This window comes from Molossus molossus, unplaced genomic scaffold, assembly GCF_014108415.1.
Source record: "Molossus molossus isolate mMolMol1 unplaced genomic scaffold, mMolMol1.p scaffold_m16_p_10, whole genome shotgun sequence".
NCBI lineage: Eukaryota > Metazoa > Chordata > Mammalia > Chiroptera > Molossidae > Molossus > Molossus molossus.
Genome location: NW_023425345.1, coordinates 96,112,578 through 96,134,601, shown reverse-complemented (window position 1 = coordinate 96,134,601; position 22,024 = coordinate 96,112,578). Strand labels below are relative to the sequence as shown.

At 40.2% G+C, this 22,024-nt stretch overlaps 1 protein-coding gene across 4 annotated transcripts in view; it reads right to left on the bottom strand.

Moving 5' to 3' along the window:
* NUP58 (nucleoporin 58) overlaps window positions 1–13,075 on the bottom strand; it is a 45,710-nt gene extending 32,635 nt beyond the window's left edge. The window contains exons 1-5 of one of the 4 annotated variants that reach the window (XM_036251393.1): window positions 12,786–13,075; window positions 6,613–6,755; window positions 4,577–4,612; window positions 1,834–1,983; window positions 1,067–1,204 (exon numbers count right to left, since the gene is read on the bottom strand). In XM_036251393.1, the coding sequence (XP_036107286.1) occupies window positions 1,067–1,204; window positions 1,834–1,983; window positions 4,577–4,612; window positions 6,613–6,755; window positions 12,786–12,892 (574 nt within the window). In that variant the 5' untranslated portion in view covers window positions 12,893–13,075. The remainder of the gene's footprint in view (window positions 1–1,066; window positions 1,205–1,833; window positions 1,984–4,576; window positions 4,613–6,612; window positions 6,756–12,785) is intronic. The other 3 variants (XM_036251390.1, XM_036251391.1, XM_036251392.1) reach the window with 3 other exon arrangements.
* Between the last annotated feature and the right edge of the window lie 8,949 nt (window positions 13,076–22,024).

The following is a 22,024-nucleotide window of genomic DNA, read 5'->3' as shown; positions in this document are numbered from 1 at the left end:
GTGATTTGGTTATTAAAGACATTTTGAATACCTACAAAGTTAGACAATAATGATAAAGCATTTGAAAGATTAATAAAATATGAATACTACACATTTCTATAGGTTATCTCGACCAACTCCTTTTCCCCCTTCCACTGACTTGGACTTACTCCATTAAATTTAGTATTTGAATAGAGGGCACAAAAGAACTATAGCTTTAACAGAAATCATCAAATCACATTCCTTCATCTCTCCCACACAAGCAAGTAAAGTATTAGACATATTAGGTACTCAGTGAAACCATGGAAATAGGCATTATGAGTTAATCTAAGTATTATCAGAAATTCTGTGATTTCAACATGTATCAACTATTCCTAATATGTAAATTGTTAAGACAGAAATTCTTGATATTACATTGTTACATGAGGTAATTATACAACTTCTTCAAATAAAAGGGAAGCTTTTCTCACTCCCACAAAGCCCCACTGGTTTTCCTATATTGGCATTAGCTATAGCCAATATTCAAAACATCGGCAGAGTCCTTAACATAATGCTAATTTCAAAATAAGCAAGAAATGAGAAATCAATCCAAGATATTAACTCAGTAGTCCATGCCAGGTGAACTGATACTTTAGTGCTGCCTGACTATAATAAAGTTACTTTAATAATGCATTTTAAAATCCTGACTTCAGAGTATATGAATTCCCTTCTTGATGTCTGTAACAAAAAGCCATTCCTAGAACCAGGGGTTAAGAGGTCAAGATGTCTTACAATGACTGTAGACACTAAATGATCTAAGATTATTCAACTGCAATTTACTAAAAAAATAAGTTTCTCTAGAAACTTTACTGACTCCTCAAACAGGCCCCTCTTCGTTTCTTTATCTAGTCTATCAATATTGAGAAACAGGAAAATGTATTTCTAAAATATTGCTAGGAGGTCCAATTATGCAGAAAGAACATTACAATTGTTTTCATACTAAAAGAAAAATATAAAAGTTAATGAGACAAAGCAATCTGCTTAAAATGCCAAAATAAATTTAAAAATAAATATTTACTATTTCTGGAGAGTAAATACCATCAATTACCTGATGTCGCTGTGTTTGTACTTTGGAAAAGCGAACCTCCCAAACCAGCTAAGGCTCCCCCTAAAGAAAGGCCTGTTGATGCAGACGTAGTTGTGGCTGTTGTTCCACCCAAATTATTCAGAGTAAATCCTGTGGATGCTATAAAAAGTGAGATTGTAAGCCTCCAAAAGGAAACACTGTTTCTAGAACACAAGAAAAGATACAAAACCCTTTCTTAAAAAAACTGATGTCCCTGATAAAAATTGGCTCCTGGAAAACACTGTTCAATAAAGATAAAATTATATATACTTATGAATAAAGAGAAAACCAGTAACAGAAAAAAAGGACTTTGGGTAATAAATGAATGGTATCAGGTAACAGATTTCACAGTAATAAAGAGTTTTCAGCCCAGGCCACCAACTCCACCCTCAAATCTGAATGAATTTAAGCCAGGCAAGGTTTATGCAAACTTTTCATTGTCCCTGTGACCAAAATGCTCCCTGAAAACAAAGTAGATAGTAATGGTTTTACATTTTATTTCTCTCATCCTCTCCCCTACTTTGTTCTCTGTAAATAGAGAGCAACTTCCAAGATGGTCTCTGTTGCTTTAATGCCCAATGCTGATCTCTTACACAAAGCAGGAATTTAATAGGTCAAAATTACTGAATGATTTCAGTAAAAATTTTCCCAAATTTAAGTTATCTTTAATAAGACAACTACTTGTGTACACTAACCAAATAAAATTAAAATTTAAGCATGAAATGTGACATTTTCCCATTCTGCCTCACCTGCTGGAGTTGATGTCAGAGCAGACGAAAGGGTAAGACCACTAGCTGAGGTAGAAGTAATAGGTAGAGCAAATGGTGTGGCAGATGCTGCAGGCTTGCTGAATCCTAAACTGAAACCTGTTGTAGATGCAGATGTAGTGGTTGCCGTTCCTGTTGAACGAAAAAAAAAATCCTTATTTACCATTAACTCTGTACGTATTATACCAGTCAACTGGTTCCCTAAAAGTTAGTGATCCCACTTTTTGCAGATAGAACAAGGATATACTTGTGTATGTATGAGAGAAAAATATAAAAGTTGGGACCCAAGCATGGTGAATACTGAAAAGATGACCCTGAGTTAAGAAAAGCAAAAAATATTCAATCAATGTGATAAATTCTTCCTACCCCTCGTTGTATTGCTCCTTTCACTCCACTTTTTTTTTTTCATCATCCTCACCCAAGGACATTTTTTCATTCTTTGTTCAGATAGAGTGGGAAGGAGGGAGATGGAGAGAGAGAGAGAGAGAGAAACATCGACGAGAAAGGGACACATCGAGTGGCTGCCACACACACGACCAACCAGGGCCGGGGACAAACTGCAACAGAGGTACGCGCCCTTAGCGGGAACCGAACCCGGGTCTCTGTGGACCGCAGGCTGACGCTCTAACCACTGAGCCAAACCAGTCAGGGCTCACTCCACTTTTGTAGATCTTTCTCTGTTCACTTCTCAAAGGACACTCCCTATGGTTCACTTCCTGCTCCCTTACTTCCTAAAAGATCTCACCCACTTTCAGAATTTCAACTATAGGTACATGGTCTAAATCAACATCTATCTGAGTCCTCACTGGCTAGCTCTACCTTAATGTCCTTTTGGACCCCTAACATTTTGCCTCATAAAAAAAAACTTTCCTAAAATCAATGTGGTCAATTCAGCTGCTCAAGACAGAAACCACAATCACCCCTTCTCTCCAGTGCTTTCTATTAGTCACCAATCCTGTCATTTCTACTTTAGAGATAGTCCCAGGAATACAAGCATCCTCAAAAACCTTAGTTCAGACATCCCTCTCTCAAGAACTATTACAATAACCTAATTGTTTCTCTGTTATCTTCCTCCTCTACCCTACAATCTATTCTTGGAATTACCTGTTACTTTATTAAAAAGAAAAAGAGGGATGGAGGGAGAAAGAGAAAGAAAAACAAAATACCCTGGTGACTCCCCCTGACCTAATGTTCCCACTAGCTCTCCAGTCTCTAAAATAGAGTCCAAAGAGTTGGCATAGCCCTGGCTGGTTTGGCTACGTGGTTAGAGTGTTGACCCACGGACCAGAGACTCCAGGTTCAGTAGCCGCTAGGGGCACGTACCTTAGTTGCAGTTTGTCCCCGGCCCCGGTTGAGGTCGTGTGGGTGGTGGCCACTCGATGTGTCTCTCTCACATCGATGTTTCTCTCTCTCCCTCCCACTCTATCTGAAGATAAATGCAAAAATGTCCTCGGATGAGGATTAAAAAAAAAGTTGGCACACAATCACTTTCCCCATCTAGTCCCATTGCACCTCAAATACCATTCCTATCTTTGAAACCTAAGCTCCAAGAACAAAGTATTTTTCCTTACTCCCTGGATTTTTTTATGAGTGGGCCTTTGCACTTTCCATTCCTCCATCTAAAATGCGTCCTGTTCCCCAAATGAACTCTTGTTCTCTTCTTCCTCTGCCTTCTTGATGCATTTCGTACAGCTGTTGGAGCATTTGTCAGATTACACAACACAGTATTATACCTGCCTATTCCATTCACCTCATAACAGACTGAATGAGTTTGCTCATGCACTCAGCAGTTCCTGACATCAACAGCTAATACTAAATGTTCAAAGCATTATGTATACCTGAGGCCACAGTTAGGAAGTAGTAGCTGCTCAAAAATTTAAATGAAGTATATGAATGGCGTACATTTTGGCTTCTCCTAAAAGCACTAGGGGACAAAAAGCCAAAAATCACCCTTCTGGATTGACCTTACTACAATTGGAAGTTCCTGCCAGAGTCCAGTGCTTTGAAATCATGTATGAGTTCTACAATCTTAGAAAATAAGAGGACCCAAATGCTTGCCCTTGTAGCCAATTCTGTCCAAAATTTTGGTAGTAAACATATTTGTTTTCTGTTAATAATAGGTAAGCAGCAGCCAAGTAAAGAAAGCCCACTAATCTTCATTTCTATTTCTAATTTAATTTTAATTGAGGTTCCTCGATGTCCTTTCATTCTTTCATTTCCTTTCGCAGTCTTTACGCCATCTAGATTGAAGGCAAGGCAAGCTATCAACCTAGTTATTCATGTTCCCTTCAGCGTATCACTATAGAAAACTAAGATGTTTTTGAGCTGGAAGAGAATCCAAAAACTTGTTATAGTCTAAAAGTTGCCCTATATATCAATAACTGTCTTTTTTTTTAAGGCCTCACAACTAATCACAGACACAACCAGGGCTTAATTCCAAGACTTATGGCCTATACTTGGTGCTTTTTCCACTAAAAGGACTCAAATGACAGGAAAATGTATTGTGAAATAAATTTCAGCAGAAAAACCATGTCTGAATTAAAATTTTTTTGAATTAAAAAAGTATTTTTAAAATATTCAAATACTGAAAGTCTCTGATAAGTCAACATCTGCGATCTATATTTGGCTCCTTACATACTTTCCTCTATATCCCAGCTCTATAGGATATTAGGAAAGAAAAGAGTAAGAAACCACAGATCTGGGATCTTTCCTCAAAAGTTCTTACCCAGAGTTAATCCTGTAGTTATAGCTGTTGCTAGTCCTGGAGACAAAAAGAGAAATAAAATTTAATAATCAGTGGAAGATGGCATTCCTTTAGTTTGTCACAAGGGCAAGACTTGGAATCACCCTCAGGCAGTGAGAACACTGTTAATGACCAATACATACCAGTTTCTTCTTCCACCATAACCACTAACATAAACATTCTTCCTATAGCACTAATTTTCATATTATAAGCTGTATATAATTTGAATAACTAGCAAATAAGATTTATAAAATGAAAACAATGATTGCTTATAACAAAATTAGGCAAGGAAGAAATAAATGTTACTCTCCTCCTCAAATAACCCTGGCACACAGAGCTAAGGCTCACTGGCTGGTCTCATATTTATTCTTGCAGCTCTTTCATTTTCTACGTGTGGCAGTGAAAGAGTTGCAATCGATGCTGGAAGGTCAATGCAAAAGGCAGTAACAGAGACCAAGAGGCTGTGCAGGTAGAGAATAAAGGATAAATAAGGAAGCAACTCCAATGAAACATTTATAGTAACAAAATACCTGTAGTATTAAAAAAAACAAAAAAACAAAACCCACACTTTTATTATTGAAATGTCTACCAGAAACCTTTATCCTCTTGCCCTTTTCCCAGTGAAACAATTGTTTTAAAACATCTCTTAAGGATGTAAATTACAGCCCTGGCTGGTGCGGCTCAGTTGGCTGGAGCATCCTCCCATATACCTAAAGGTTGCGGCTTCGACTCCTGGTCAGGGCATATACCTGGGTTGCAGGTTCGATGCCCAGTTGGGGCGTGTGCAGAGGGCAGCCAATCGATGTTCTCTCTCACATTAATGGCAGGCTCTCTCTCTCACTCTCCCCCACTTCTCTAAAAAAGATCAGTAAGCATATCCTCAAGTGAGGATTCTTTTTTTTTTTTTTTATCCTCACCTGAGGACATTTTTCCATTTTTTGCACAGATAGAGTAGGAGGGAGAGAGAGGAAGAGAGAGAGAGAGAGAGAAACATCGACGTGAAAGGGACACATCGAGTGGCTGCCACCCGCACGACCAACCAGGGCCGGGAACAAACTGCAACCAAGGTACATGCCCTTAGCAGGAACCGAACCCGGGTCTCTCCGGACCGCAGGCCGATGCTCTAACCGCTGAGCCAAATCAGCCAGGGCAAGTGAGGATTCTTAAAAAATTTAAGAAAAAAATGAATGTAACTATAATGTTATAGCAAAATAGTATGCTGACTCTCCCATACCTGCTAAATTAATGGCCAAATTGGTAAACTTGACTTAACAATCTTCACTAAGGTAAAACACTGCATCATATAATCTAAAACTTTAGATTACTTTATTATATTTACAGAGATAAAACTTCTTTAATTCTTTATTTTTAAAAATATGTTTTTATTGATTTTTCAGAGAGAGAAACATCAACATGAGAGAGAAACATAGATCAGCTGGCTGCCTCCTGCACGCCTCTCACTGGGGATTGAGCCGGCAACCCGGGCATGTACCCTGACTGGGAATAGAACCAGGACCTCTTAGAACATGGGTCAACACTCAATCCACTGAGCCACACCAGCCAGGCACTTCTTTATCTCTTTAAATGTATGTTTTCCTTCATTTCATAAAAGTAGGTCATAGCTAATGACTGGGCCTGTCACTGGCCCTTAATTCCACATCCCGATATTTCTTTTCATCTTAGTAGTTACCATTTTTTAAGTCTACCACCAATGACAATACTTGTAAAGGGAGAAAATACAGTACAGCCTTGAAAAAGATAAAATCACAAACATATTCCTTGAAAACAATTGTTTAAAACAATTGTTTTAAAACATCTCTTAAGGATGTAAATTAAAGCCCTGGCTGGTGTGGCGCAGTTGACTGGAGCGTCCTCCCATATACCTAAAGGTTGGGGGTTCGACTCCTGGTCAGGGCATATACCTGGGTTGCAGGTTCAATGCCCAATTGGGGCGTGTGCAGACTTGAAAAAGATAAAATCCCAAATATATTCCCTGAAAATGTGACCATTCTCCTTACCTGTACTTGTTCCTCCTAGAGTGAACCCAATGGCAGGCTTAGATCCAAAGAGCCCGGTTCCAAAACCACCTGAAGAAGCAGATGTAGTTGCTGGAGTCGCGGTGCTTCCAAGAGTTCCAAAATTGAGGCCCACAGAAGGGTTGCTTGTTTATAAAGAACACAAAATAAAGTTCATTGAGCCAATATTTACTTTAAAAAAATGAAAATTAACTCTTCAAGGTTATTTTCTTTCATTTAACGTATCTAACATATCTCCATAGGACATAAAAGGAACTAATACTTTGAACCAAGTTTAAATATTTTCCAGTTATCTTTAAAAATAAATCCACATTATAGAATTTCTATTTAAAAATACAATACCTGCCCTGGCCAGTTTGGCTCAGCAGTTACCCACCGTTGGCCCATCGACTAAAGAATCACGGATTCAATTTCGGCCAAGGGCATGTACCTCAACTGCGGTTTGGTCCCTGGCCCTGGTCAGGTTCATGTGGAAGGCAATCAGTTGATGTGTCTCTCTCATGTCAAAGTTTCTTTCTTTCTCTCTGCCCCCCGACTCTATCTAAAGATAAATGGAATAAAAATATCCTCTGGTGAAGCTTTTAAAAAAAAAAAGCAACCTACAGGCATAACCAATGGACAAAGACAACAATGAGGTGAAGTGGCAGGGAGGGAGATGTCAATGGGGGAAAAATGAGGGACATCTGTAATACTTTCAATGGTAAAGATATATATATATATATATATATATATATATATATATATATATATATAAAAATAAAAATACAACACCAACCTTCAAGAAAAGCATTATCTAGAACAATTAAGACTTTAGGTCCCAAGTAATCACAAACAGAACCACACATATTCTGCATTCACCAGTTTTTGCTTGAAAGGGAGCATATTTTAAAATGGCCATAAGGAGATCTGTGAATGTGGATCATTTTCCTTTTGAACTACTTGTGCACAGTTCACATTGCTAAATTTATTTGTTCTTCCCCAACCACCGATATAAAAGCATGATATACCCAGAAATGAAAAAGATATTCTAAGCTGTCTTTACTACCTCTCTATTGCTACATTAAGTATATTCATGGAGGGTACAGGGTGTTGGTATCTTGCCACAAAAAAAAAAAGCAATAAGAATTGGGGGTAGAGGAAGTAGGGTGACAGATAAGAACAAACATATCCTGGCAAGAGTAAAATGCAAAGCAAAATTACCCCCTATCAAGATTGTGCTCATCAGCAGAAATCCTCTTCAGAAATTTTCTTTCTTTTTTTTTTTTGATACGTGCCCCTAGTGGGAACCGAACCTAGGACTCGCTGGTCCACAGGCCGATGCACCAATCACTGAGCCAAACCAGCCAGGGCTTCAGAGAGTTTTTGAAAGAGCAGCTAATAACAAGTAATGTGAACAAAGTTCACAACTCTTCAAGTATTCTTATCAAGCCTCAGAGGCTCCAATTTGCCATCGATAGGTAGAATTATGAAAATAAGCAAAAACAAAACAAAAAAACCTTAACCACTTGATACTTCAAAAGTTATGTAGGCAAGTTAACAGAGATTATAACAATTATAAAGTCCCATTCATCCTATATGTTTTTATTACTTCCCTCCCTGCCCTTCCAAACAGACATAATCACGAGAACTCAATGTCAGTTTTATCAGCTTAAAAGGCTGGGGAGTTTCCATTTAAGGGGAAGGCAGTAGTATTGCGGCTGAGTTCCAGCACCAGTTCCCCATTGTGTTGATATTACTTAACCTTTTTGAGTCTCTATTTCCTCATCTGTAAATGGGAATAACAGTACCCACTTAAAAGGATCACTGTAAAGCTTAGATCTCCCAGCTGGTGTGGCTCAGTGGTTGAGCATCGACCCACGTACCAAGAGGTTGCAGGTTCGAGTCCCAGTCAGGGCACATGGCCAGGTTGCGGGCAGATCCCCAGGGGGGGTATGCAGGAGGCAGCCAATCAATGTTCTCTCTCATCAATGTTTCTATCTTTCCCTTCCCCTTCCTCTCTCTCTAAAAATCAATAAAAAAAAAAATTTTTGAAAAAAAAAAAAGAATAGAAAATCAGGATGAATTAACTTTACACAATATATGTTCACATGTTCTATTGTTATCATTAGGAACATGTAGAAGTTCTACTAAACACATTACAGTATATACACAGTATTATGCCAGCAAATCACTGAGGGCTATGGAGAGAGAGGGGAGCTTAACTAAAGAGGTAGATCTTGCCCTGGCCAGTTTTGCTCAGCGGTTAGAGCATTGGCCTGCAGTCTGGAGAGACCCGGGTTCGATTCCCACTAAGGGCACGTACCTCGGTTGCAGTTTGTCCCCGGCCCTGGTTGTGTCCCTTTCACGTCGATGTTTCTCTTCTCTCTCCCTCCCACTCTATCTGAACAAAAAACGGGGAAATGTCCTCGGATGAGGATTAAAAAAAAAAGAGGTAGATCTTTAAACACTTAATAAACCAAGTTTAAAAGAAACATTATTGGCATATTTGATGATATGAAATTAAGAAAATAATTATTATGCTCCCCTTCCTCCCAAATCAGGGGGTCCCATTTTCATACTGCTATTTCATTAATATGCAAAAAATGTAGAGTGAAAGTATGTATTTTAGACAATTAAAATATTTAAAATTTCTTGACTGAAGACACGACACAATGAAGTACTTCATAACTAAAGTTGAAAATATTGACAAAGAAATACATCAAAATGAAACTGTAATTATTCTATCAGAGAAGCAAAACAGAAATGTCTTGTTGGCAGAGAAATTTATTTTATTATTTTTTAAAAATATGTTTTCAGTGATTTTTTAGAGAGAGAGAAAAGGAGAAAGAAAAATCAATGTAAGAAACACTGATCAGCTGCCTCCTACACACCCCCTACTGGACTTCAAGCCTGCAACCAGGCCTGTGTCCTGACCAGAATCGAACTGGGACCTCTCATTCCGAGAGGATGCTCAATCCAGAGACACACAGCCCGGCGAAATTTACTTACTTTAAGAAAAATAAAACCTACCCCAGACCTGACCTCAACCCAGTATTATCTGCCACTGACTCAACGTGACATGTGGTAGAAAATCCAAGTTGATTCCAACAGTTGAAGAATGTTATTTTAATTTCCCCAGCTTGCCTTAATGTGGACTTAATGACATAACAGCTAACATTTATTGAGCACGTAGCAAGAGCCAGAGATGATGTGAAATTCTCTACATGCTTTATCTCATTCAACAACTCTCTGAGGTAAATATATCATAACCCTTTTCCACATGTGGAAATTGAGACTCAAGGAGTAACTTTCCCAGAATGAGACCAAATCACCAAGTGGCAATAGGGGAAATCAGGCCTCCAAATCAGTACTCCAATAGAGAGATGTTAGACCGTCTCTCCGTTTGTTAATTTATCCACCTTTCTAAAACCTGTGTAAATGTTTCTAATGTATTACCAATAAATAATCCATTTACTTGATCATTCAACAATATTTATTAAAGCCCTTTTTATGTCCCAGGCATTGTTATTGGGACTAAGGATGAAGGGGTAAATAAGTAAATAAGACTGAGACCCTTCCCTCCAGAAGTTTCCAGTCAGTGAGAGAAAGAGATTAATCAGCCAATCAATCATTCATTCAACAAATACATATTGAGTTCCACTGCATCTACTGGAAAAACCAAACACAAAGGTCTCCACCTTCATGGAACATATATTCTATTGCTTGGATCAGACAATAAATAAGTCAACAAAAATATATAATGAACTGTTACCATCGTGATAAGTGCTATGTTACAGGGTACTATGAGGATGTTCACTTACTCTAAACTGATAGGTCAGAAAGTCTCTCTGGAAGTAACTTTTTTAATCCCAAAAGTAGGCATTAGCTTGGCACATGGGGTAGGAGTAGTAGGGGAATTCCAAGCAGAGGGAACTGCCCTAAAGGGGAAAGGGGTTTGGTGAAGCCCACCTGAGGAACTGAGAAAAGGCCCAAGTTGCAAGAGCAGTGTTTTTGGAACTAGCACCAAGACCCATTACAGAGTATGAAATGAATCTGGTAGATCACAACAAGCGTTTTTTAAAAAGGAAATGCAACATAATAGAAAATATCAAAGTGCATCATAAAAAATAAAGGCATCTTTCTTGGTAACTTTCAGCTACTTATTAGTGTTCCTAAACTGGGTGATAATATAAATGTAATTTTTAGTGGATCTGGATCACTGAATAGAAGCAAACTGAATTGAAGTAAAGATGGGCTCAGGATGAGCCTGTTGAAGAGGTTCCAGGTTATTTGGGTCTTGTGGACTATGGCAAGATTTATTTTTACTTCATTCCAATGATAGTGAATAAAATCACTGAAGGAAGGCAATGTGAATTTTTTTTTATCCTCACCCAAAGATATTTTTCCACTTTTATCTTCAGATAAGAGTGGGAGGGAGAGGGAGAGGGGGGAGGGGAGGATAGGGCCAAAGGAGGGGGCAGGGGCAGGGCGAGAATGTCAATGTGAGACTGGCAGCCTCCAGCATGACCCCAACCAGGGCTGGGAACAGAGGTATGTGCCCTTGATTGGAATTGAACCCACAACTCATGGGTCCACAGGCTAATGCTTTAACTAACCCGAGCCAAAATGACCAGGGTGATAATGTGAATAAAAAAAAAAAAGTCAGCCCTGGCCGGTTTGGCTCAGCGGTTAGAGCATCAGCCTGCGGTCCACAGAGACCCGGGTTCGGTTCCCGCTAAGGGCATGTACCTTGGCTGCAGTTTGTCCCCGGCCCTGGTTGGGTCGTGTGGGTGGCGGCCACTCGATGTGTCCCTTTCACATCGATGTTTCTCTCTCTTCCTCTCTCTCCTTCCCGCTCTATCTGAGTAAAAAATGGAAAAATGTCCTCAGGTGAGGATAAAAAAAAAAAAAAAAAAAAGTCAACCTGGCTACAATGTAGTAAAAATGAATGACATAAAAGTAGATTTCTGAGATTTCATTGAACTAATAAGTAGAAGATGATGGGAGCAGTTTTCATTTAACACGGGAATGGTTGAAAACCTGGCAGGAATTTTAAATATTTTCTAAGAATGTAAGCTTCAGAAGACAGGACTCTTATTAATCTTACCACCTAAAACAAAGCCTACTATATAGGAGTGTGTCCAGTAAATATTTGTTCTATGAATGACAAGAGCTTGCACAGGGTGGCAGTACTGAAAATGAAGCAAATAGAAAAAAATTCAAATTATCAGGCTTTGCTGATTAAATGTATAGACAAGAGATAAGGAAAACTCCCAGATTTCTAACTTGACTGTATAGCCTGTGGTCCTTCCCCCTTTTTGAATAGACAATGCTGAAGCCATTTTTGCCTCTTTAATCTACAAGCAAATTCTTTAAGCTTCTTGTAACTCCTCTGCACACGTCCTGGTTTAATAAACTCCACCTTTAACTTCAAAAGGTTAAATCTGTCATCAATAAAATGATCTTTAACTATTTTAATTGCCTCTTTTGGGACTTCTGCTAACCAAATTTTTGTCACCTGTTGTAGCAAGTTGCACAGAAACGATGAATATGCTACCTACATTTTGCAATTTAATTAAAAGACAATGAGTCATTAAAACACAACATTCTCATGATATACTCATTTGCGCACTGTTCAAAATTACCAGCAATTAATGCTGTAAAAAGTAAAACAACAAAAGGACAGCTAGAGTCCCATGAGGCGCAGACTTGAAAGCTCCCTAACCACAAACTCATCAAAGCTCTGTGATGTCTAAAACCGCAAGTCCTGTAATAAAAGCTTCATTATCGGGGAGAAACTTTTATTTGTTCTTAAATATTTCTATTGCTTTTCTCTGAAACCCCACAACAAGCTCTATTTCATTCATTCGCTCCACATCCGTTCTGTGCCTACGACTGTCAAACTGCTAGGGCTCGGGTGTGAAATCGCAGGCCCTTCCAGCCAGCCAGACCTCACTCGGCAGGAACAACGTCCGAACCGTCGTGGGTTCTGGGCCTTCCCAACACAAAGACCACCCACCCTCCCTCCAACCAGGCCGCCTGCAGCGCCGGCGCGGGGCGGTTATTTTTCTCCAGGCCGACCGAGAAAGAAGCCGGCGGGAATGAAGACGAGCGGGGCTAACCCACTGGAGCCTCGCGGGGAGGCCCGGGCCGGGAAGGCGAGAAAGTGAGGTTACCTAGACGCCCCTGTCCCGAAGGAGAAACCGCCGCCTGCACCGGTACCGCTGGCGGCTACGGTGGTGGAACCCAGCGTGCTGGTCCCGAAGGAGAACCCCGTGGACATGGCTGCTCGGGCTCGCCGCCGTCAGCAAGCGGAAAGGGGTCTGGGACGCTCTTCTCACATCAAAGCCGAGGCGGGCCGGGAAGCATCGCCCCCCGCCCCAGCCAGGACCTGGCGGGAACCTCCAACTCCAGCGGCCGCGAAGACAAGGCCGAAGTGGGCGGAACAACCCCGTGGGAGCACGTTCCAGCGCTCGCCGCGCGCCCGGAACCCACCGGAAGCGAGCCCGCCGCGCAGGGAACCCTGGGATGGGGGTGAGGTCGGCGTGCCGCGCAAAGCACCCTGGGAGTACGTGGGGGTTGCCTCTCGGCGCACTCGCTACTGGTTGGTGCCCAGAGTTCAAACAAAACCGAACTATTTCTCTCTTAGAGTTCTATTTCGGCAGCCCCGCGGAGGTAACCTGCACTCCATAGTGGGTGTATCTCAGTTAATGCTTGTGTCCTTGCCTACTGCCAAAAAGGATGCGCAGAATCCCAGAAGGGGGGCCCCTATTGATCATTTCCATCCCCTCACGGGAAAGGACGCCATGTTGGTCTCCCAAGCGACCCCGACCAGGGCCAGGGATTGAAGCCCCAACCCAGGTACATGACCTTAACTGGAATTGAACCCGTGACCCTTTGGTCCTCAAGCCAATGCGCTAACCGCTGAGCCAAGCCGGCCTGGGCTATGATGACATTTTTAATGTCATAAACTGAATGATCTGAAATGCAGTAACACTGTAAAATAGTTCAAATTTTGGCCCTGGCCGGTTTGGCTCAGCAGTTAGAGCATCAGCCTGTGGACCGAAGGGTCGCGGGTTTGATTCCCTTCCCAGTCAAGGGCACTACCTCAGTTACAGCGGTGCTGCAGGCAACCAATGATGTGCCTCATATTGATGTTTCTCTCTCCCTTCCTCCCTCCCACTCTATCTAAAAAGCAGTGGATTTAAATTTTTAAAAATGAATAAATAAAAATTTCAAATTTTGACTTGCATTGAAATGGGCTTTCTATGGTGGTATGCTTAGATCAGGATAACTCTTTGAGAAGTATCAGTCAAAAGGCTCTAACACATAAAGGATTTAGGACTCTCACGTCTATTTCAAGGGATCTGTAATATGTATTGTCTGACCCTATGAGATGTCCAAGAGAGAAGTTACCTTTGAGGGACTGTATAACCGGTTACCCTCTATCTGAGACTAAGACAGTCCTGTATGTTGCCTAACCTGGATATTTGTTCTTTGCTGAGCCAAGTGCAACTTCTAAATTGGATTATGGGATACATAATATGACCAGTTGAGTACATTATACAGTGCACTCAATTAAGAACAAATGTTTTGTCCTTCACCCAGCCTCCCCAAATGAACACAGCCTGATTCAGATAATTTTTTGAACTCAGTGCTGAAGAATTACAATGAGGATCAGCAGGTATCCAGACATCTCTGGGGATACTAGGATGCAATCTGCTTATCACACACGTACACAAAACTATTATTTACTGAGCATTTATTCAGGCCAGCCACTATGCTTAAGTGTTTCTGTTCAAATATTTCATGTAACCAACACAAATAACTCAAGTATAGGAGATGATAAGTACTAGTATTTACAAAGAAAAAAACCAAGAGTTGCAGAAATTAAATAATTTTACTAAATTTACACAGCTGTGCTGGCCAGTGTGGCTTAGTGGATTAAGCATTGTCTCATGGCCTGAAAGGTCCTGGTTCCATTCCAGGTCAGGACACATGCCCGAATTTCAGGCTCAATCCCCAGTAGGGGGCGTGCAGGAGGCAGCCATTCAATGTTTCTCTCTCCCTTACTCTCTCTCTAAAAAAAATCAATAAAGCGCTGGCCAGTTTGGCCCAGCAGTTAGAGCAACGGCCTGCAGACCAGAGGGTCCTGGGTTCGGTTCCTGCTAAGGGTTCGTACCTCGGTTGCAGTTTGTCCCCGACCCCAGTTGGGGTTGTGCGGGTGGCAACCAGTTGATATGTCTCTCTCACATCGATGTTTCTCTCTCTCTCTTCCTCCCCCTCTCCCTCCCGCTCTATCTGAAGATAAAAATGCAAAAAAAAAAAAATGTCCTTGGGTGATGATAAAAAATATATATAAAAAGAAACTCACACAGCTAGTAAGTTGTAGAAATGAGATTTGAATCAGATATTTTTGATTCCAGAAATAACTTTAATCATAGACTTTATCTTTTGCAAAAATACACATAAAAATAAAAGTTGAGAAATATAATCAAGTGAAATATTCTTTTAATGATTTATGTTTATTTAAGAAGCACCCAGATTAGGAAATGTGATTGCTTTTATAATATCCCATTAGCTAGTAAACAGTGAACATGATTCTAAAAGCATCAGCATTTAAAATATGAAATGTTTTCTCACATGACAATCATAGCATTAGATATTTCTTGTGCATTTTATAGGGAAACTAAATGGACTTTTAAATTTTTTATTTATAGATTGATTTGAGAACAGAGAGGAAGAGAGAGAGAGAAAAACATGGATTTGTTTTTCCACTTATTTATGCACTCATTGGTTGCCTCTTGTATGTGCCCTGACTGGAGATCGAACCCACAACCTTGGTATATTGGGATGACCCTCTAACCAACTGAACTACCCAGCCAGGGCCTAAGAAGGATTTTAAAAACAGTATAAAAGTAAACATTAGTTCTGACTTGTGTGGCTCAGTTGGTTGGAGCATGGTCCCGTACACGAAAAGATTGCAGATTCAATTCCTGGTCAAGGCACATACCCGGATTGTGAGTTTGTCTGGAGTCAGGGCACCTATGGGAAGGGGGTCAATTAATATTTCTCTCTCACATCTGTGTTTCTCTCATTCTCTCATTCCCTCTCTCTAGAATCCATAAGCTGTCCTTGGGTGAGGATTAAATAAAAACAAAACAAAGTATTAAACATTAGGGAGAAATGAATGCAGAAGACTCTGATTCCTCATTATTTCAAAGTATTATGATTGTTTGTTTAATGTTGTTTGTGTATTTGCTATTTTTACATGATTATTTATTTTCCAATATTTATTAATTTATTTTTATTACAGATGTTTCTCTCCCCCCCCAACACCCTCCTCCCCATCCCACCCTCCCCGCCCCCAGCATTGTTGTCTATGTCCATCTGTTATGCATACATGCATACAAGTTCTATGCATCCATCTCCCCCCCCCCCCCCCACACACACTATTCTGAGGTTTGTCATTCTGAACCATACTCCTTTCTGTGTCTCTGGGTCTATTTCGTTTATCAGCCCACCTAGTTCATTATATTCCACAATTAAGTGAGATCATGTGGTATTTGGTATTTGTCTTTCTCTGATTGGCTTATTTTGCTTAGCATAATACTTTCGAGGTCCCTCCATGTTGTCTCAAAGGATAAGAGATATTTCTTTCTTACAGCTGCATAGTATTCCATTGTATATATGTACCATGGCTTTTTTATCCACTCATCTATTGATGGACACTTGGGTTTTGTCCAGATCTTAGCTATTGTAAATAGTGCTGCTATGAACATAGGGGTACATATATTCTTTCTGATTGGTGTTTCAGGCTTCTTAGGATATATTCCTAGAGGTGGGATCACTGGGTCAAATGGCAGTTCAATTTTTAACTTTTTGAGGAAACATCATACTGTTTTCCATAGTGGCTGCACCAGTCTGCATCCCCACCAGCAGTGTACTAGAGTCCCCTTTTCTCCACACCCTCGCCAGCACTTGTTTGATGATTTGTTAATGGCAGCTATTCTGGCAGGTGTGAGGTGATACCTCATTGTTGTTTTAATTTGCATCTCTCTGATGATTAGTGATGTTGAGCATTTCTTCATATATCTCTTGGCCATTTGTATGTCCTTTTTGGAGAGGTATCTTTTTAGTTCCTCTGCCCATTTATTTTTTATTATTTATTTATTTATCCTCATCTGAGGACATTTTTGCATTTATCTTCAGATAGAGCAGGAGGGAGAGATGGGGGAAGAGATTGAGAGAGAAACATAAAATGGTTGCCACCCACACGACCCCAATCAGGGCCGGGAACAAACTGCAACCAAGGTATGTATGTTCCCTTAGCGGGAACCAAACCCTAGACTCTCTGGTCTGAGGGCGGACACTCTAATCACTGAACAAAACTGGCCAGGGCTCTGCGCATTCTTTAATTGGGTTCTTTGTTTTCCTTTTGCTAAATTGTATGAGTACTCGATATATTTTGGAAATTAACCCCTTATCTGATGTATCACTGATAATTATGCTCTCCCATACAATGGGTTCCCATCTATGTTCATCAGGAATATTGGTCTAGTTTTCTTTCTTTGTAGTGTCTTTTTCTGGTTTTGGAATTAGAATTATGCTGGCCTCATAAATGAGTTTGGAAGTCTTACTTTCTCTTGAATTTTTTGAAATAGTTTGAGGAGAATGGGTATTAGTTCTTCTTTGAATTCGGTAAAATTCCCCTATGAAGCCGTCCGGGCCTGGACTTTTGTTTGCTGGGAGAGTCTTGATTACCTCTTCAATTTCTTTTGTTGTTATTGGTTTGTTCAAGTTTACTATCTCTTCCCGGTCCAGTTTTGGGGGACTATGTATTTCTAGGAAGTTGTCCATTTCGCTTAGATTGTCAAATTTGTTGCCGTATAATTGTTCATAATATTTTTTAACAATCCTTTGTATTTCTGTGGTGTCAGATATTATTTTTCCTCTTTCATTTCTGATTTTGTGTATTTGAATTCTCTCTCTTTGTTTCTTGGTGAGACTAGCTAAGGGTCCATCAATCTTGTTTATCTTTTCAAAGAACCAGCTCTTTGTTCATTGATCCTTTGAATTGTTTTTTTGGTCTCTATGTCATTTATTTCTGCTCCGATCTTTACTATTTCCTTCCTTCTACTTGCTCTGGGTTTCTTTTTGTTTGCTTTCTAGTTTTTTAAGTTGTGAGGTTAGATAGTCAATTAGAAATGTTTCTTGCTTCTTGAGGTAGGCCTGTAGTGCTACGAACTTCCCTCTCAGAACTGCTTTCGCTGCATCCCATACATTTTGTGTTGTGTGTTCATTTTCATTGGCTTCCAGGAAGTTTGTAATTTCTTCCTTGATCTCCTTGTTCAATAACATGCGATTTAGCCTCCATGTGTTCAAATGTCTTTGCATGTTCTTGTTCCAATTGATTTCTAGTTTCATGCCATTGTGATCTGAGAAGATGCTTGATATGATTTCAATCTTCTTGAACTTGTAGAGACTTAGTTTGTGTCCTAACATGTGGTCTATCTTTGAGAATGTCCCATGTGCACTTGAGAAGAATGTGAATTCTGCAGTTTTGGGGTGTAATTCTCTGTAGATATCTATTAAATCCATTTGATCTAGTGCTTCATTTAGAGTCTGTGTTTCCCTGTTAATTTTTTGTCTAGAAGAACTATCCAGTGATGTTATTAGGGCATTGAGGTCCCCTGCTATGATTGTAGTGCTGTTGATTTCTCCTTTGAAGTCTTCCAGAAGATTTTTAATATATTTTGGTGCTTTTATATATGTTTACCAAGGTTATATCTTCCTGTTGGTAGATCCTTTCAATATTATGTAGTGGCCTTCTTTGTCTCTAGTTGTGGTCTTCATTTTGAAAGCTACTTTATCAGATATGAGTATTGCTACACAGCTTTTTTTTCCTTTTTGTTTGCTTGAAGATTTTTTCCATCCCTTCACTTTCAACCTATGTCAGTCTTTTGTTGTGAGATGGGTCTCTTGTAAACAACCTAAATGTGAGTCATGCTTTCTTATCCAGTGAGCTACTCTGTCCTTTGATCAGAGCATTCAATCCATTTATATTTAAGGTTATTATTGATATGTAGTTATTTATTGCCATTTTTGTTTATTGTGGTTATATTTTTCTTTCTATTTCTTCTACTAATTATAGCAGTCCTTATAGTATTTCTTCCAGTGCTGGTTTGGTGCTAGTATATTCCCTTAGCCTTTTTTTTTTTTTTTTTGTCTGGGAAGCTCTTCATTTCACCTTCTATTTTGAATGATACCTTTGCTGGATAGATTAGTCTTAATTTCAATTTTTGTTTTTCATGACCTTGATTACTTCATGCCACTCCCTTCTGGCCTGTTTCTGTTGAGAAGTCAGCTGAGAGCCTAATGGAGTTTCCTTTGTAGGTAACCTGTTGCTTATCTCTTGCTGCTTTTGGGATTCTCTCTCTGTCTTTAATTTTTGGCATTTTAATTACTATGTGTCTTGGCGTGGGCCTGTTTGGGTTCTTCTTACTAGGGGTTCTCTGTGCTTCTTGAACTTGAATGCCTTCTTTCTTCACCAAGTTAGGGAAGTTTTCTGTCACTATTTCTTCAAATATATTCTCTAACCCTTGCTCATTTCCTTGCTCTTTAGGTACTCCTATGATGCGAATGTTATTTCGTTTCCAGTTGTCCCACAGTTCCCTTAAGCTGTCTTCCTGTGTTTTGTTTTTTCCTTTTGGTTTTCTGCTTGGTTGATTGTTTTCTATCGTGTCTTCTAATTCACTGATTTGGTCCTCAGCTTCCTCTACTCTGCTGGTTAGTCCTTCCAATGTGTTCTTAATTTCTGCTATGTCATTCTTCATTTCCACTTGGTTGATTTTCAATGTTTCTATATCTTTACTCATGGTGCTGATGTCCTTACTCATGCTGTTGAGCTTCCTCAAGATCATGGCTCTGAACTCTACCTCTGATAATTTGCTTAGCTGCATTTCATTTATCTCATCTTCGATAGAGTTCTCTTATTCTTTCATTTGGGATTTGTTTCTTTGTTCCACCATTTTGGCTATCTCAGTGGGTTTTGGAGCCTGCCAAATTTTCCCTGTGGGTGTTGGTATTCCTGTGTTTGTGGCTCCCTCTACTGGGTTTGGATGAGCCTGGACAGGCCCATATTAAACACCATTGTCAAGTCTTACTTTTCTGGGTAGATTTGCAAGCCCAGGAAAGGTTCTGTTATCTTCCAGCTTTTTCCTGGAGGCTAGTAGTCTGAGTTACTCAGTGCCTTTGAATGTAGCCCTGGTGTTCTGCATAAGAGGATTTCCAGAGGGTGGGATAGGTGCTGGTTGTTAATGAGCCTCAATGTTTATTTCTTTGCCTCACCTGGGAAAGGCTGAATCTCCAGGGGGAAGGGGCTGCTGCTTTTTTCCACAGCTCTGGAAGGAGCACACTGGCCACTGTTCTTTGTGTCTTCGACTCAGCAAAAACTCTTATGTTCCCTCCAAATCCCAGGTGTCCCCACAGAGTTCCAGCCCAGTCTGCCTCCCTTTGCCGTAGCCTCCAGGTGAGTGGCTGTGGCTATTTTAGCGCTCTGTCAGGCTCTCTGTGCTGTGGAGTGGGCTTGATCTTTATTCCCCAAGGGCACTGCTTACAGCTAAGACTGCTGCTGTCCGTGGGCTCCCAGCCTGTCACCCTCTCGTGCCTCCACAGATCCTACCAGTGTCCCTGGTTATATGGTCCTGCTGCTTTTCTTCTGAGTATTTGTCTTTATTTTAGTTGTAATTCCCGTTTGGTCCTGGGAGATCATCTGCCTAGCTTCTATTCACTCCGCCTCCATTTTCACATCCAGTAATTTTCATTTTAATTGTAATACAGGGGTGTATAATTGACTCAGACAACTGAGCGCGCTGTATCATTTTTACTGTCTTGATCAACTTTTTAATGAATATATTTGAAAAAACTGTGATAGAGTGAAGCCGAAAAAGTCAAAGCGTGAAGTGGTGAGGGACGACTATACCCAGGTTTTGAGTTCAGTCCCTGGTCTGGGTATGTGCAGATGGCAACTGATTGATGTTTCTCTCTCACATCTCTAAAAATAAAGGTATACAGATTCTACAGTCAGACTGTCTGGCTTTATATCACAGATCTAGGCTTTATCTGCTCTGTGATATTGGGCAATATAACTACATGGTATTTCTCTGTACTCATCTTTTAAAAAATGAGGGAAGTAATAATATGTTCCTCATGATATAGGCATATAGGTAAAACACTTAACACACTTTCTGCCACCTGATAATCTTACGTGTTGGTTAACATTACTATTACTACCTCTCTAAAAGAAATAATAAGAGAAGAGAGCAGGGAGGATAACCTGGGATATGAGGTTAACCTGTATGGGAACAGGGAATGGGGAAAATGATAAAATTCTGGGGGAAAATAATATAAAAAGGTTTTATTAAGGAAGTCTTGATGTATGTCATGCAATATAATTCACCCTTTCCTGCTTTTCAAAAGATCTTCAGTAAAGACTTGCATTAATTTTCAAAGTTGTTTTTGTTTGTTTGTTTTGGTGGGGAGAACAGGATTTATATATTTTTGGATATGATAATGTACTCATTGGTTTCCAGGTGGCTCAATTTTGTTTTTATTACACAGAGTAAGTGATTCTACCATAAAGACCATTGTGTTTAATAAGCATAACCATTGCTTTACCAATCTGGGCCGTAGCCCATTTCGCCCAGTGGTTAGAGTGTTAACCAACAGACTGGGGAGCCATGGGTTCGATTCCAGGTCAAGGCATGTACTTGGGTTGCAAGTTCAATCCCTGGTCTGGTCCGGGTTGTGGGGGAGGCAACCAGTGGGTGTGCCTCTCTTACATTGGCGTTTCTCTCTCTTTTTTTCTCTCTCTCTCTCTCTCTCCCCTTTCCACTCTATCAAAAAATTAATGGAAAAATATCATTGACTGAGGATTAACAAAAAAAAATAATTAAAAAAAAAGAGAAATAAACACTGTTTGGGTTTCCCCCTATGAAATCAGTGCTTCCCGAATAGGTATTTCTTTTCTGACCTCAAATAAATGTTTGTTGCCTTTCACTTTGGCCTTTCATATTTAGGTTATCCCATAGTATGGGAGATTTGATTGTTTCAAATAAGGCTAAACTAAATAGATCTGATTATTTCCTTAGTCGAGATTTTTGTGAGTAGAATTGCAGCTCAAAGTAAAGAGAAAGCATTGCTATTTGGTGCTGTCCACTGGCAGGGTGATGGACTGCAGGGCCATCTCGCCCTCACCTACCACATCTCTTACCACAGCATGTCCACAGGATTCATTCTTCAGCCCAGCAACGTCCCCACGGGACCCTCTCCCAGGTCTGCTTTACTGGCTCTCTGCCCATTGCCTTCTGTCAGGGTTGGTGAGCCCTCCACAGACAGGGGGCACTGTAGCGTC